Raw genomic sequence first — 14,539 nt, forward strand, 5'->3', positions numbered from 1 at the left:
TAGCTAATATACTTAAAATTAATAACTTAAAATAATAAACTATATATTTTTTAATTTACTATAAGTTATATATATTATTCTCTTATTAAATTCAGTTTCTTATTACTAATAAGTATTTATTACTTTAATTTCTAATAATATCTTTTTATTAAATAATTTTATTTATTTTAGTTTTTTATTCTTTTTTTTATTAGCTTATCTTACTTAATTTTCATTATTTATTAATACTATTAAGATATCCTACTATAATATTAAAAAAATATAGTTTTTATATATAATTTAAGTATTATATAACTTAATATTATAGCTTATCTTATTAAAATAGCTTTAGCTATATAGCTAAAACTCTTAAAAATAGATAATAAAAATATAAAGAAATTATACCGGAATTCTTAACCTTACTTAGATAATAGAGCTATATTAATAGAAGAAAGAAGGATTAGAGTTAAGTATAAGGCTACTTTTATATTCTGTATCTCACTTCTCTTTATCTTCTTGCCCCCTTTCCTCTTGCTATTGCAAGCTTTAATCGTTTCATATTCTGTGTGGATAATAGGATTGTACAAACGCAAAATAACACAGTATTGAGAAGAAAGGATTTAACCTGGAATAATATGGCCAGCAGTGATGAGCCAGTGGAACAGCATGAGTCTGGGTGTTGGATGCTCTGGCGACCTTTCCGACAACTCAAGTCGCAGCTTTCTAAGGTCAACATGCACTCTACAGGTCAACTTTCAGGGGTGGAACTACTTACCCTAGGCGCTGCTAAAGTATCTTCTGTTGTTATCAAAGACCAAATTAACTACATATTTCTCACTTTCAATCCTCATAATTGTTTATAATGTGAGGGTTAGCACTAGAATCGTGACATCGTCCCCCGGCCTTCTTCCTGTGCGCTCAATAACTCCGCCGAACAGTATTTGTGCCATGTTCAAACCATCAATCAGCGCAGGAGATGCACTGTGACTCAAAGCTTGGCTCATTATCTCAACTGCTTCTTCAGAGGACACCAAATCCCATAATCCGTCAGTTGCGACTATGCCGACCATCGGACGCGAACCCTGTGCGTTCGTTACATCATCGTGACTTGAAATACCAACATCCAACGGAACTTTGGTCACTTGTGGCGTTGATGAAACGTATGGAGGGCTTTTGTATGCCCAAAAAAGTGTGTCGAAGCGATCGATAAGTGGGATAATCTTGACTCTCCCCTTGGAAGCTGCGGCTGCTTGCTGATGAGCACTCAACTGGTGTATCAAATCTCTATGCTGACTCCGCTCCTCGCGCGTCAACTCAGAGTATTTTGGCGATTCTCCTGCTGCATTCTGGGCGGCCATACTGCGGGCGGCTCGGAGAGGCAACTTGTATATGCCGTCTCCGAATGCCCGAGTCGACAGGGTCTCCCCAAATAGCCGCCCACCCACAAAGATGTCCGTTGGATCATCGCCAGGATGTTGGGATATGATGAGCGATTGCTCGTCTTTGACTGCCGAGTTGAGGTCGATGCTTGTGGCTTGGATAGTCGGTTCAGGGCTCAAAGATGCCACAACCACTCGCGAGTCTCCGAGGTTTATGATGTCGGCGGATGGCGTTCCTTGACGATCGTGTGGCACCTTGATCATGAGCATGGAGGCTGTACAGCCACTCAAGACTCTCAGTGCAGCGGTTGTACCTTCCGCCGTGATCTTACTTCCTGCATCGCCCGACTCGTCTTTATTTTGTCTCTTTGCCTTGGAAAATTTCGTTGTGATGGAGCTAAGGATTCGCCTAGGAGTATGGGCTGCAGGTTTCGTTGGAATAGAATGCGCATCTTGAAACGACGATGACATTTGTTGATCAAACCTCTCAAAGGCGTTTTGAATCGGCTTTGTCTGACCATCAGCGGCGCCACTGAGATGAGCAGCGGTTGTCAACACCTCTGATGGCAAGGCCTGTGCTACGTAGGCGGCCGCGGCAGACCCACGATGGCCGTCGTAAACACCGAGCAGAAGTGTAGTCTGTCCAGCTTCTAGCCCATCTGTTTCACCTACTCGGATATCGATCGAGTATCTGTCCTCGATTGGACGGCCAGTGGGTTGATGCTGGAGGATATGTATCGTCGCCGTCTTGTTTGAGCCCACGTCTGATTGTGGTCCTATCGCGATTTGGCGTTTATCAGTGACAGTATCGCCCTGCCCCATCTTGAGAGGTGCCACGTCATCAGGTCTGGTCTCGGAGCTTGGTTCATCCATATGGCCGAAAGGAATATGCTTGGTGACTCGGTGAGGGGTTATGAGGTTTTGAGAAGCCAGTCAAACTACCCAGTGCTGCCTAGGGCGAGGCTTGTACAGAATAAGTTTAGCCGCCTTGGTGTGGTGGTTGCGTCAAACTGTACATCGGACCATGCTGTGCTTTCATAATTACGGTGGTCTCTGTGTGTATGAGGAATTGGTATAAGCAGATGTGGCTGAATGATCTATTTGGGCTACCCATGCCACCAGGAGCTAGCTCGTTGCTTGGGTTGCTGCCACGGTGACTGGAGTAGAGATCATATACTGTATGCGAAGGTCGGTATTAGGAGAGACGCAAAGAGGGTGGACGAATGCCTCGATCTTGGTGATGGGCGTTAATGGAGTGAGCAATTCTGTGTCATGTGCCTGTTGCAACGGCGTGAAGGACGCCCAGCTCAACACCAGATTCCTTACCGATGTGGTCCATGCTTACCCCCAGGATCTAGGCTGGGCTGTGCTGGTGCAAATGCGAAAGACAGAGGAAGTTGGGAAATAAGCAAAAGAAGAAGTTGGGGATAGAGCTGTATATAGTAAATCCAGAGCCCTATACGTCGGCATCTCAAACTCCCCGGTGGCAATCCCTATTGGCACATGTGCCAACGAGCCCCTTACAGGGTAATCTAATTCCGCCAGACATTAATAATCCCAGGCGGGGAAAAGTGGGATGAGTGTGGTGCACAAGTCCGTTTGCTGCCGTTATCCTCGGGCCTATTATAAACCCAGCCGATGCGGCCTCTTCCGCTGCATGAGGGCGCGTATTGTTCAACGTTCCAGTATGCGGCTTTGGCGGCATGAAACTTGAGGATACAGCGTCTTTCGTGCCCGAGGAAATCCGTATCGCCGCTTACCAATATGGTTATAAGGCCAAGACAGGGTGACGTTTCGCGGTCGATGGTGGTTTATAAAACCTCCCCATTCCGGTTATAAAATGTCCCCATTCCTCAACCCTCATTTCTCTTCATCTGCCCCTCATCACCAAACACGCCATGTCCACTGAGAACTTTGCCACGCTGCCGCATCGTGTGGCCCGGGATGCTCACATCGAGCCCTTCCACATCGCCATCCCCCAGCACGAGATCGATAGACTCCATTTACTCCTCGACAACTGCCCCGTGGCAGACGCCAACTGGGAAATCTCGCAGGAAGATGGGCGTTTCGGCGTGACCAGAGACTGGCTGACCAAAGCCGTAAAAGATTGGCGTCACAATTACAACTGGTGAGAACCACGCCTAGCTAGGCCAGAAAAAAGGGACTGACAACCCAGGCGTCAATGGGAAGCCCAATTCAACTCGTACCCTCAGTACATGATCGACGTCAAGGACGATGATGGCAAAGCATACAGTATCCGCTTCAATGCTCTTTTTTCCACCAATCCAAAGGCGTTGCCAATCATCTTCCTGCACGGCTGGCCTGGTTCAGCGGTAGAATTTCTTCCAATGCTGGAACTTATCAAGCAGCAATACCAGACTGCAGACTCCTTGCCTTATCACATAATCGTCCCCGACCTCATCGGCTTCGGTTTCTCATCTCGCCCTCCTATCGATAAAGACTACGGTTATGATGACAATGCGCGGATTCTAGTCAAGATGATGCACAGCCTGGGCTTCACAGCGGAGAATGGCGGATATATGACTCAGGGAGGTGACCTCGGCGGCACTGTGGCTCCCAAAATGGCCGTTCTTGATCCGGAGAATTGTCGACTTGCACATGTCAACGTATTAGCGATGCCACCGCCCGAGGGAGCAGACGTTGAGGAAGACATCCGATCTGGCAAATACACACCAGAGGAGGCTGAGGCTTTGCGTAACGGCATGGCATTTTTTGCTAGGGGAGCTGCATACGCAGCAATTCAAGGCACCCGGCCTGCGACTTGTGGCTTGGCCATTGGTAGCAGCCCAGTCGCATTGTTTGCATGGTGAGTGGCATGCCAATAAGAATAGCCTTGAAATGACTGACCACGGCCTCGTCTATATCTTTAGGATCGGAGAAAAGTTCATCGAGTGGTCAGATCCTGAGTCGAGACCTTCTCTAGAACATATTCTCACCAATGTGTCTTACTATTGGTTTACAAAATGTTATCCCACATCAGTCTGGATCTACCGACTTATGGTCGCGGAAGGGTCAAACATTCGATCCGGATGGGTTGGCATTCAGCGCCCTCTTGGGTATTCCTGGTTTAAGTCGGACGCCTTCAATCCCCCAAAGCAGTGGCGCGATAGAATTGGCATAGCCAAATGGTTCCGATATCACGAACGGGTAAGCTTAAGTCACTTTATTCTTCAATACCATCATTCCTGGTTCTCCGCCGCAGATGAGCTAATCTAACTACTAGGGAGGCCATTTTGCAGCATTAGAGCAGCCAAATCTCTTGTGGGAGGATGTCGTGGATATGATTGCAGACTTTGACCTTCAGCCGCGTAATTGAGATGTGTCAGATTACACCGTCAGGTCAAAAACATAATGCACTACTACAATTAGTGACTGGTTGTGCATCCAAGTCTATATACCGCAATCTGACACACACACCCAGCGTGAACGACTTCTAGAGGCTCCCAATTCACGACTGAAATGTAAAGTAACTAAACCGTAAGTAGTGACACTGGCTGGTAATCCCCTTTCGAACCGACTTTTCGCTGCTCTTAGCTGGCTACTAAGTAATAAGCCCGAAGAATACGGACCGTGTATTAAATTAACAGTTAATAGCTAGAGCCCTCGACGGGTAGCGAAATTGGAAGGTTGAAAGGGATAAAGGAAGTCTTAATTCTCTTCTGGCGGTGCGGAAATGTGCCCAAGTTTGAGACATTTCAAGCTGCCAATCCTCTATAATTATAGCAGCGAGCTTATTACGCTCAGTCCGGAGATAGGCATCGAGAGGCTGTTGCACCTCGTCCATACAACAGGAGTACAAGTCTTTTCTATCGACTACCGACTAGCCCGTAAACATCGATATCCTACTGCTCTAGGCGATATGTGGACCCCTCTGAATTGGCTACACTCTAGCTCCGACGCTCTCAGTATCAATCTAAAACGGATTGCTGTTATAGGCGAGAATGCCGGCGTGGACCTTGCAGCAGCTGTAATAATTTAATCCAGGGATGAAGTATGCGGATAAAATCCCCTAAAAGCTTTTCGTTAACACCAGCTTGGTAAACAACCTACACGAGGTATTAGCGATCTAATCAAGGGTCGTACGTTGCAGTAGTTATATACCACGCACAGCGGTGTCCCAGAAAGTGCATCTTAACTTGATGGCTTCGAGAAGGACTGGCTCAGCCTCTTCCAGAGTTAGGTTATAGCCATAGGAGAATGATAGTCCCATGGCACCAAACCCTGGAACAGGCACCTGAATGTTGGCAAAGGGCAGGGTTGTCATACTGGTAGCTTCGTGTGTAGATAGAGAAGAATAGTAGAAATCAGATGACGTATCGAATGTTGGATGTGCAGAAAGGATGTATGATAGCGGTTGTTTTATACCTGATCATGGCTTTTGGTCAAGAGAGAGAGTTCTGACAACGCCATGACCCTGGCTCGTCCTTGTGTCCCTGTCTGCTAATGGTCCAGTGAAGCCGAGAAACCTAAGGATCCACCTGTGAATGTCCACCCAGTTCAACACGTTAGGGGCTGGGGACTAGTGACGACAGCTTGACGTATCTGACGCAGCTACGTAGCCACAACCCATTCTGCACGGAGCTAACGGAGATAGCGGCCTAGGCACTAGGCGCGACAGCCGGGATATTCTCATTAAATTTTCTTCGGAGCAACGGAGATAGCGGCCTTGGCATTAGGCGCCCCAAGACAGTCGGGATAGATATTCTCATTGAATTTTCTTCCGTACTCAAAATTTTCTTGTCTATCCAGGGCCTACGTTCCGTTGTTTTGCATTGTCAACTCTCCATTCTTAATGGCATCAACAAGCTGCTGCTTCCAAGGATCTGAATGGGGTGGTGAGCCCAGTGGCGTAGAGGGCGAATTGGCTGAAAATGACACATACATCACTGGTCAAGAGTCGGATAACGGTCTGGCCATTTTGATCATCCACGACGCTTTTGGCTGGAAGTTTCGCAACATTCGCTTGCTAGCTGATAAGTTTGCTCGTGAACTGAATGCCATCGTCTATGTCCCTGACTTCTTCGGCGGCATGTCACTACCTTTTGAGCCAATGCTCGATGGAAGATTCCATGAATTGGACCTCGACACCTTCAATAAGGAAAATTCTCGGGAGAAGCGAGAGCCTGAGATTCTAGCATGCGCTCAGGCTCTCAGAGCAACAAACAAGCATGTCGCTGCCGTTGGATTCTGCTTTGGCGGTTGGGGTTGTTTCCATCTAGCTGCGAAAAAACATGTCACCAAGGATGGTCATCCATTGCTCGACTGTATTTCTGTTGCTCACCCGTCACGAGTCACTACGGAAGATGTTGACGCAGTGGCTGTTCCCATTCAACTGCTTATCCAATTTGAGCCAGCATTTACGGCTGACATACAATCATACACCTTGTCAACACTCCCCAAGCTTGGAGTACCATGGAAATGGGAATATTTCCCCGGAGTTGAACATGGCGCACTCAGTCGCGGAAATCCCGAGAAGCCCGGGGAAGTGCAAGCTATGAAGCGAGCGGCAACGTCGGTCATCACCTGGATCAAGACGTTCACCACAGAATAAGATGTTGGTATAAGGGTCATATAAGGAAGATTCGAGAGCCATATTGAACTCATGCGTTCATCTAGACATGTTTCTCTTAGTAGCTTTCCACCCGGATTGCTGGAGTCTTCGTCTATTTCCGAGCAAACTGGAGGTTGGGGAATAACAAAACAAAAGATTGATTGCAATTCCGCTCCATATGATAAATCTATCATTCTCTCTGACAAGCGGCGGCGTCGCTGAATCAACGCCCTCTAGCTGTCTCAACGAGTCTCTTGAAAGTTTTGGCGGTCGGCCGCCTCGGTAAGCAGGGTCTTTAATAGTTTAAATAGATAGAACTACTATTAGTATATACTACTAATATATAAAATAACCCTGAATCTCACTGCTATTTTTTACTTTAGTAGTATTCTTATAGTAGATATTATAAGTATAGAAGAGTATTAAATTCCAGGGCCTAAGATAACTAGTATAGCAATAAATTCTATTACCCCGGCATATATATTTTCTTTATTTTCTACAAACTGTATCTGCCTTTTAATATTATAGGCATATTTAATATATTCCAGATAGGCCTAAAGTTTAAGACTCTCTATACCTGCTATAGATATAACAGGCAGTTGGTATTTTATTCTCTGTAAATATTTATTATAAAGTTATAGAGGGAGAAGAGTTAGAGGGGGGAAAGAGTTAGAATAGCAAACCCCACTCGTTTTTACCTAACTCTATATAGTTAGACCTTGCTTTATCAGGATTAGATTATATTAGTAAACTATATAATTAACTTTTCTTTATATATATTAGAATACACTATAGAAATATTACAGCTAAAATATTATATATTTATATAAGTAGAATTATTAATTATATAGAATATACTTGCTTACTGATAACGCAATACACAAGCTACAGATAGAACAGAAGTATCGAGTTCTAATCTGTAGCTATATGAAAGCGGCGGATAAGGAGCACGTAATAGAGTAGCTGATAATAGGCTTTCTGTTATCTGCTTTATAGGTTTCTAATCTGATCTGACCCTAATAACATTACGAACCCGGTAAAGCTACATCTAGCGGCATACCAAAAGGAGGATAAGGCTGCTGTAAAAGCAACCCTGCTTCAAGCTCTTTAGGATAGGTATAAGAGAGTAAAGCTGGCGATAACTGACCCTATAAGCTCTGCTATCTTCTTCTACTGTGAAGTAGAGATATTCTTTAAGCATTACGCTAAGGTTAGGGAGGAATTTGTATTTAGTTAGATTGGATAGTATTTTGGTGCTGTTGAGACTAATAAATGCAGTGCTCTTTATATCTATAATTTGCTAGGGAACTTAGAGCTTAGAACTTTATTGCGCTTATAGAAATAAGAAGGATAATAAGAGTGCAGTAATAGAATAGAAAGAAATTCTGAAATATGTCGATTCTATCTTTACCGAGGTATATAGTCTATATATCTATATAACTAAAGGCTAATATAGATTGGAAGCTAAACTATTATCTAGGATCTGGATAAATTTGCTGCCTTTAGTAAGAAGAGTAAGACTAGAGTAGTTTATAATAATATATCCTATTTAATAATTAATATAGGGTGCTTCTTAAATAGTTTAATAATAAAGCCTACTTTTATATAGATAGATTTAGATATATATCTATATTGCAACTTATATTAAATACTCTTATATTAAAAAAAGGGAAAAAATGTCTATATATTAATTCTATATAGCTTAGAAGCTTTTATAAAAAGTAAATTTAATATAGATATATACTTTAGCTTTAATATTTATATTTATAGTTAACTAATAGAATAAGCTAATAGCAGTTAGACTATAGTATAATTATAATATCTTCTTTATTAAAACCTAAAGTAAGATAATAATACTAATATATTACTTAATAAATTATATTATAAAAATCTAAGATCTAATTTAGAAGAGAGTAGCTATAATAGTAGAGCTTTTTTTAAGTATTAATATAACTAATACTATTAAGCTAGATATAATAACTACAAATTATAAAGCTAAGGTAAATCTAAACTGCTAGTATTTAATAAGAATTATAAATAAAGTATTTATTAAATAGCTATTATTATAAATAGAGGTAATTATATACTTTTTAAATTATTTAAGTAAGTTTTTAAGTATTAAATAACATATATAATAAGTAAGTAGTATAGATAAGTAAGTAGCACACTCTAATTTTCACCTTAAATTATAAATTTTAAAAAGTTCTTAAAATTTCAAATTATACTAGAAATAGCTATAATTTTAAATGTATATCTATTAAGTATATAATAATAAGTATAAGCTTTTCTAAATTATTAGAAAAATCCTTTATAGAGTTATTTAGAGAAATCTTATTTTACACTGTTTTTTTTTCTTATTTTTAATTTTAAAAAGTTAAATAAATTAATTAAATATCTAAGAAAAATAGTATCTTATAACCTTTTTAATTAAGTATTTAAAATTATTTTTCTAAAAATCCTCGAGCTATAGAGCCTGTTTTAGAAATTCTAGAATTTATACTTTTAGCTGTATAGTATAAGTGCGCTGCTTACTTATCTATGCTACTTGCTTATTATATACATTAATAGTTCTATATAAATATAATAATAATATACTGGGTAATACTCTAACACTAGTAATATCTCTAGTAATATAATAGTATTTAAGGCAATAATAATAATTAACCTATTAAGAATATAAGTAGTAATAAAAATAGAAATAGTATAAAAGCTAGTACTAAAAGAATCTTAGTAGGAAGTAATAATAAGAAGCTACTATATATTAAAGTCTATTACTACTATAGAGAAGTACTATAAATATTATACTTCTATAACTATATATTACTTATTATATTATAAAAGAAAATAAATTTATCTACTAAGAGGTTAATAAAGATAGAATTTAAAAGAAATTAGAAGCTAGAAAGAGACTGAATATAAATTCTAAGACCCCTAGAGAAGTATATAATACTATATATTAATAGCTTTCTTAATATAGACTTTAATATTAATTTAAATATAAATAAATACTGTAGATAAGTATAAGCTATATAATAGTATAAATAAATAAAAAGTATATACTGATATTAATACTAGAGCTGTAATATAGTATCTTATACTTTTTATATTATAGAAGAAGTTTATTATAGCAGTATTTAATAATATTAATAAAATCTAAAAGTACTAGAAATAGTAACTCTTTAAAAAACTCTAAACTATTACTTGTAATATCCAGCTATTAAAGTAATTAGTAGAAGATATATAGTAAGATATAAAGTAGTAGGTAGCTATAGAAGATAATACTATTTTAAATAATATTAATATTATAGAGTATAATCTCTAAGATTTTATAGACTAGTAAAAATATATTGCCCAGATTAGCTTAGTTAGCTTAGCTAATTAATTAAAATAATATAAGATACTATAGCCTCTATCTAGATAACTATAGTTTAAAGTATCTTTTATAGATATTAAATTAGCTTTATAAAGTCTAAGTAGATATTACTAACTTTATAAATAAGATTAAGATTATTACTTCTATAGAAAACCAGAGTAATACTAGCTAACTATAGTAGCTAGAAGTAAGCTTTTAATATAATATCAGCTTAGAGGAATTAAAAATAAGCAGGATTAAATAAATAAGAAAATTATAAAAAGAATTTAAGGCTTTAATAGAGTTTAGATTATATAAAATATAACTACTAGTATAAAAGTATTACTAAACTATACCTTTATAGTATAGAAAAAGATATTATAAAAATATTAGAAATAAATACCTAGAATACTTAGAGACTTAGTATTAAAATTATTTTTAGACTATTAATAATATTCCTCTATATTAATCAGGAGATTACAAAAAGATTTATATTAAATAAGTAGTAGGAAATTACCTTTCTTTTAGTATATTACTGTCTTAATACTATCCTAGATAAAGATAATAGTAATAATTTCATAATAGTAATATTAAGAATAATAATAATATATAACTATATAAGTTTCTAGATGGGAGGGCAATATCGGAAAGTCTAGAGTTATTAAGATATTAGTGAATTATTTACTAGTAAAGATATATTATATAGGCTGCTTATAATAGCAATATCGGGGCTATAGTAATATAGATTAATAGTATAACTATTTACTCTGTCTGTAGAATATAACTTAATATATCTAATAGTAATACTAATAATAGTAGTATAGTAACTTATATAGATAGTAATAGCTAAAGAAGATAGAGAGAAAAGTAGCTGCTTATTATTAACGAGGTAAGTATACTAAGCCTCTAAATACTCTCTAATATTAATAAGTAACTTTATGCCTTCTAAGGATTAAATTAAGATTTTAATAGTATCTTAGTAGTACTACTATTAGGAGATTTTTATTAATTCTATTTAATATAAAATAAGTTGCTATTAATATTATAATCTACTCTTAGAATTATAGATAAAATAAGAATATATATACTCTAGACTTAATTTACTACTATTATTATACTTATTAAATAGATATATATAGTAGAGGATTTAGAGCTGTAGTAGCTACTAATTTAAATCTAGTAGGGGCAGTAAGATAAGTTTAATATAAAGCTTCTTAATAGCTAGTACTTTTAGAAAGACTAAGCTATACTATAAAATAAGAATATTATAGTTATTATACTTCTTAATAATATTAAATAGTATCTAAATATAAATACAGTTTTAGCCTTTTAGAAATACTACTAGAAGCTAGTCTGGATATTTCTACTTTAATACTATTAAAATAAGCTTAGTATATTACTAATAATAAAAGAAAAAGCTATACTTATAGCTAGTATTAAAAAAAATAATAAGATTTATATACTAGCTATATTTATATTTATATCTAGTATATTAGTAGTAGTAACTAAAAATATAAACTTAAATATTAAGCTTATAAATAAAACTAAGTATAAAATACTAAAAGTTATATTAAATACTAAGAAATTTCCAGAGTATTAACTTATCTTAAATATTATCCTCTACTTTAAATTACCTACTAATATTATTCTATTATCTAAATTAACTAAGAAGTTTAAATTTGTTAGAGGTTATAAGGCAGTAGAAGAATAAATTTAATTATAAATAAAAGAATATCCTTATAAAGAATATATAGATAAGAGATAAGATAAGAGATAAGGGATAATAATGTAAAATAGTGTATAATAGTGTATAATAGTGTATATTGTATTGATGATAATAATATATATAAGTTCAGAATTTACCAGAGAGTCTCTAGCTTTTTATAGACAATTTCTCAAAACCTAGCTATTGTAGCTAGACAATAAGTATACTATTAAAAAGCCCAAAAAAGCGGCTTTTTAGTGGTACTATTATTGTCATCTAATGTTCAGAGGATTCTGAGTAATTCTGCTTTGAAATCAAGTCTTTACTTTGAAATCAAAGGTAGTTTGATTTGAAATCATCAAAGATATAGAGACATATTGTATACTATAAAAAAGCCTAAAAAAGCAGCCTTTTTCTAGTATAATCTTTGTACCTAAAATGCTTATACTTTCCGAAGCATCTAGATTGTAAGTTAAAATGATTTGGAATTAAAAATGATTCCAAATAAAAGTGGGGCTATTATCTTTTCTATACAGTATAAATAGTATAATTAATACTGTATTTATACTGTATTTTAGTGCTATTTATACAGTATAAATAGTACTATTAATACTGTATTATATTTATTTATAGATTTAATTAAGATTTAATTCTTAAGGTTAAAGATATATATTTATATATTTATTTAGTCTTTAATACTTATTATATATGTTATCTTCTAATTAAATATTATATTTTATAATTATATTTTCTAAAAGTATAAACTACTTCTTAATTATACCTAGATCTTTATATTTAGCTTTTTAATAGTTATATTTATAAAAGAAATATATCTTAAGCTTTAAGTATTATTTAATAAAGTTTCTAGCTTAGTACTTACTAACTAGTAATATACTATAGTTAGTAAGTAATTAGTTAGCTATTTCTTTAATACTATATAATTATAAGAGAAATTCTTACAAATCTAAGTTAAGAATAAACTAAATAATAATCTATTTCTCTAGATTAGATAATTTGCGTAATTTAGGGATTTAATTACAATATATAGATATATTATACTATTAGTAATAGAGAGTAGTATAAGAGATTTTATAAATCTTTATAATATATTAAAGATTTAATTTTTAGTTATCTTAATAGGCCTAAAGTATAAGAAGTACTTTAGCCTTTATATTTACTTATAATATGCTAGGTAGTTAAGTATTAATTAATTAAATAGAAAGGTTATAAGTTAAGGGATTTTTAATCTATATACTTATCTAATTAGTATGCTTATTATAAACATTAGTGAATAAATAAATAAAATAGTAGTATTATTAATATAATATAGAATATAAGTAGAGTAAGATAAGCTTGGACTTATAGATTATAGTATAGAGAGTATGCTTTCTAGTACTGTAAAAAAAGGCAGAAAGTAGTAAATATAATAAAATTAATAAAGTTATTTATAGATTAAAGAAAGTTTTAAGTATATAGATATAAGATTTAGCAGTATAGTATAAGTTACAGTAAATTAAGCTAATTTTAAATAGAACTGCTAAAAAGAGAGGAGATTATCTTAAAAGGCTAATCTTAACAGCATAACATATAGTTAATAAGCTAAAAATAGTAGAAATAGAAAGCTAGACTAATAACTGTAAAAAAAAGATCCAAAATAAATTAAATATATTAATACTAAAATAGATTTACAGCTAAATAGTATCTAGTATTTAAATAAGGCAGGTAAAGTATATAGAAGGAGTGAGATAAAATATAACAATCTACACTTCACTTTACATCTAATAGCCCGTCTAGCCAAAAGGTAAGTTTATAATTACAATACTTACAATTATAGGTATAGATAACAGCTACTATAGAACTCAGTCCGCTATAACACTGCACAAGCTGTAACATAAAGTAAGCAAAAAGAGAGCGCAAATATAAATAAGATATAGTATATTAAGAACTAAAGGGTATAAGGCAATAAGAATACTACTAAGTGCAGAGTTACAACACAGCACTCGACAAGAAGAGGTGCAGTATACTATAGGATAAGATGAGGAGTTGAGCCAACTAAAAAACAAAATAACACAGAAGGGCAGCTAATATACTTGCAGTATGGAGAAGGCCGAGTATAGAAGAGGTTAGCAGCAGCAGACAAAGCATAAGTAGCTAAGGAGGTAGGAATTTAGCTTGTTCTTATATTGTGGAAATAGTAGCAAGATAGCAGCAAATGACAGTTTCCGGCAAACTTAAAGAAGACATAATAGAGCTAAGAGCAAGTTAAAGAGACCATAGAGACAAACAGAAAGTGGGTAAAGATTACAGAAGTCGAGTACCGCAGCCAGTTTTCTGGATAGGCTATAAAAACTTGGCAGAGTGAACAGGCTATTATCAGGCAAGAGCGTAAAGCGCAAAGCGGCGGATATAGAGTAGCTTAGAGTGGGAGCACTTAAGGGCTAAGAACAGCAGGCGTTAAAGGAGCAGAAAAATGTTGCAGAAGTGAATAAGGCAAGAAACAGCCGAGCAGACAATATAAAGAGAGTTAGCAAAACTTTAAGAAACGAAACACA

At 35.4% G+C, this 14,539-nt stretch overlaps 3 protein-coding genes across 3 annotated transcripts; 2 read left to right on the forward strand and 1 right to left on the reverse strand.

Moving 5' to 3' along the window:
• Nucleotides 1-836: 836 nt before the first annotated feature.
• BGZ61DRAFT_529399 (phosphatase 2C-like domain-containing protein) lies at nt 837-2,180 on the reverse strand (the record flags this gene model as incomplete). The annotated part of the gene is made up of 1 exon (XM_046253393.1): nt 837-2,180. The coding sequence occupies one exon, from the start codon at nt 2,178-2,180 to the stop codon at nt 837-839; it is 1,344 nt and encodes a 447-aa protein (XP_046108996.1).
• A 1,076-nt stretch (nt 2,181-3,256) lies between these two features.
• On the forward strand, nt 3,257-4,695 carry BGZ61DRAFT_529400 (Alpha/Beta hydrolase protein; the record flags this gene model as incomplete). Its single annotated transcript, XM_046253394.1, has 4 exons — nt 3,257-3,486; nt 3,535-4,185; nt 4,250-4,526; nt 4,603-4,695. The coding sequence occupies 4 exons, from the start codon at nt 3,257-3,259 to the stop codon at nt 4,693-4,695; spliced, it is 1,251 nt and encodes a 416-aa protein (XP_046108997.1).
• Nucleotides 4,696-6,129: 1,434 nt separating this feature from the next.
• On the forward strand, nt 6,130-7,051 carry BGZ61DRAFT_445903 (dienelactone hydrolase). The gene has a single exon (XM_046245150.1). It carries the CDS (start codon nt 6,172-6,174, stop codon nt 6,928-6,930), a length of 759 nt encoding a protein of 252 aa, XP_046108998.1. The 5' UTR covers nt 6,130-6,171; the 3' UTR covers nt 6,931-7,051.
• The last annotated feature ends 7,488 nt before the right edge of the window (nt 7,052-14,539 follow it).

Source organism: Ilyonectria robusta (genome assembly GCF_021365365.1).
Source record: "Ilyonectria robusta strain PMI_751 chromosome Unknown BGZ61scaffold_4, whole genome shotgun sequence".
Classification (NCBI taxonomy): domain Eukaryota; kingdom Fungi; phylum Ascomycota; class Sordariomycetes; order Hypocreales; family Nectriaceae; genus Ilyonectria; species Ilyonectria robusta.

Bases quoted from the DNA above. Each gene is read 5' to 3' on its own strand.
- BGZ61DRAFT_445903 (XM_046245150.1), top strand. From the start codon at position 6,172: ATGGCATCAACAAGCTGCTGCTTCCAAGGATCTGAATGGGGTGGTGAG.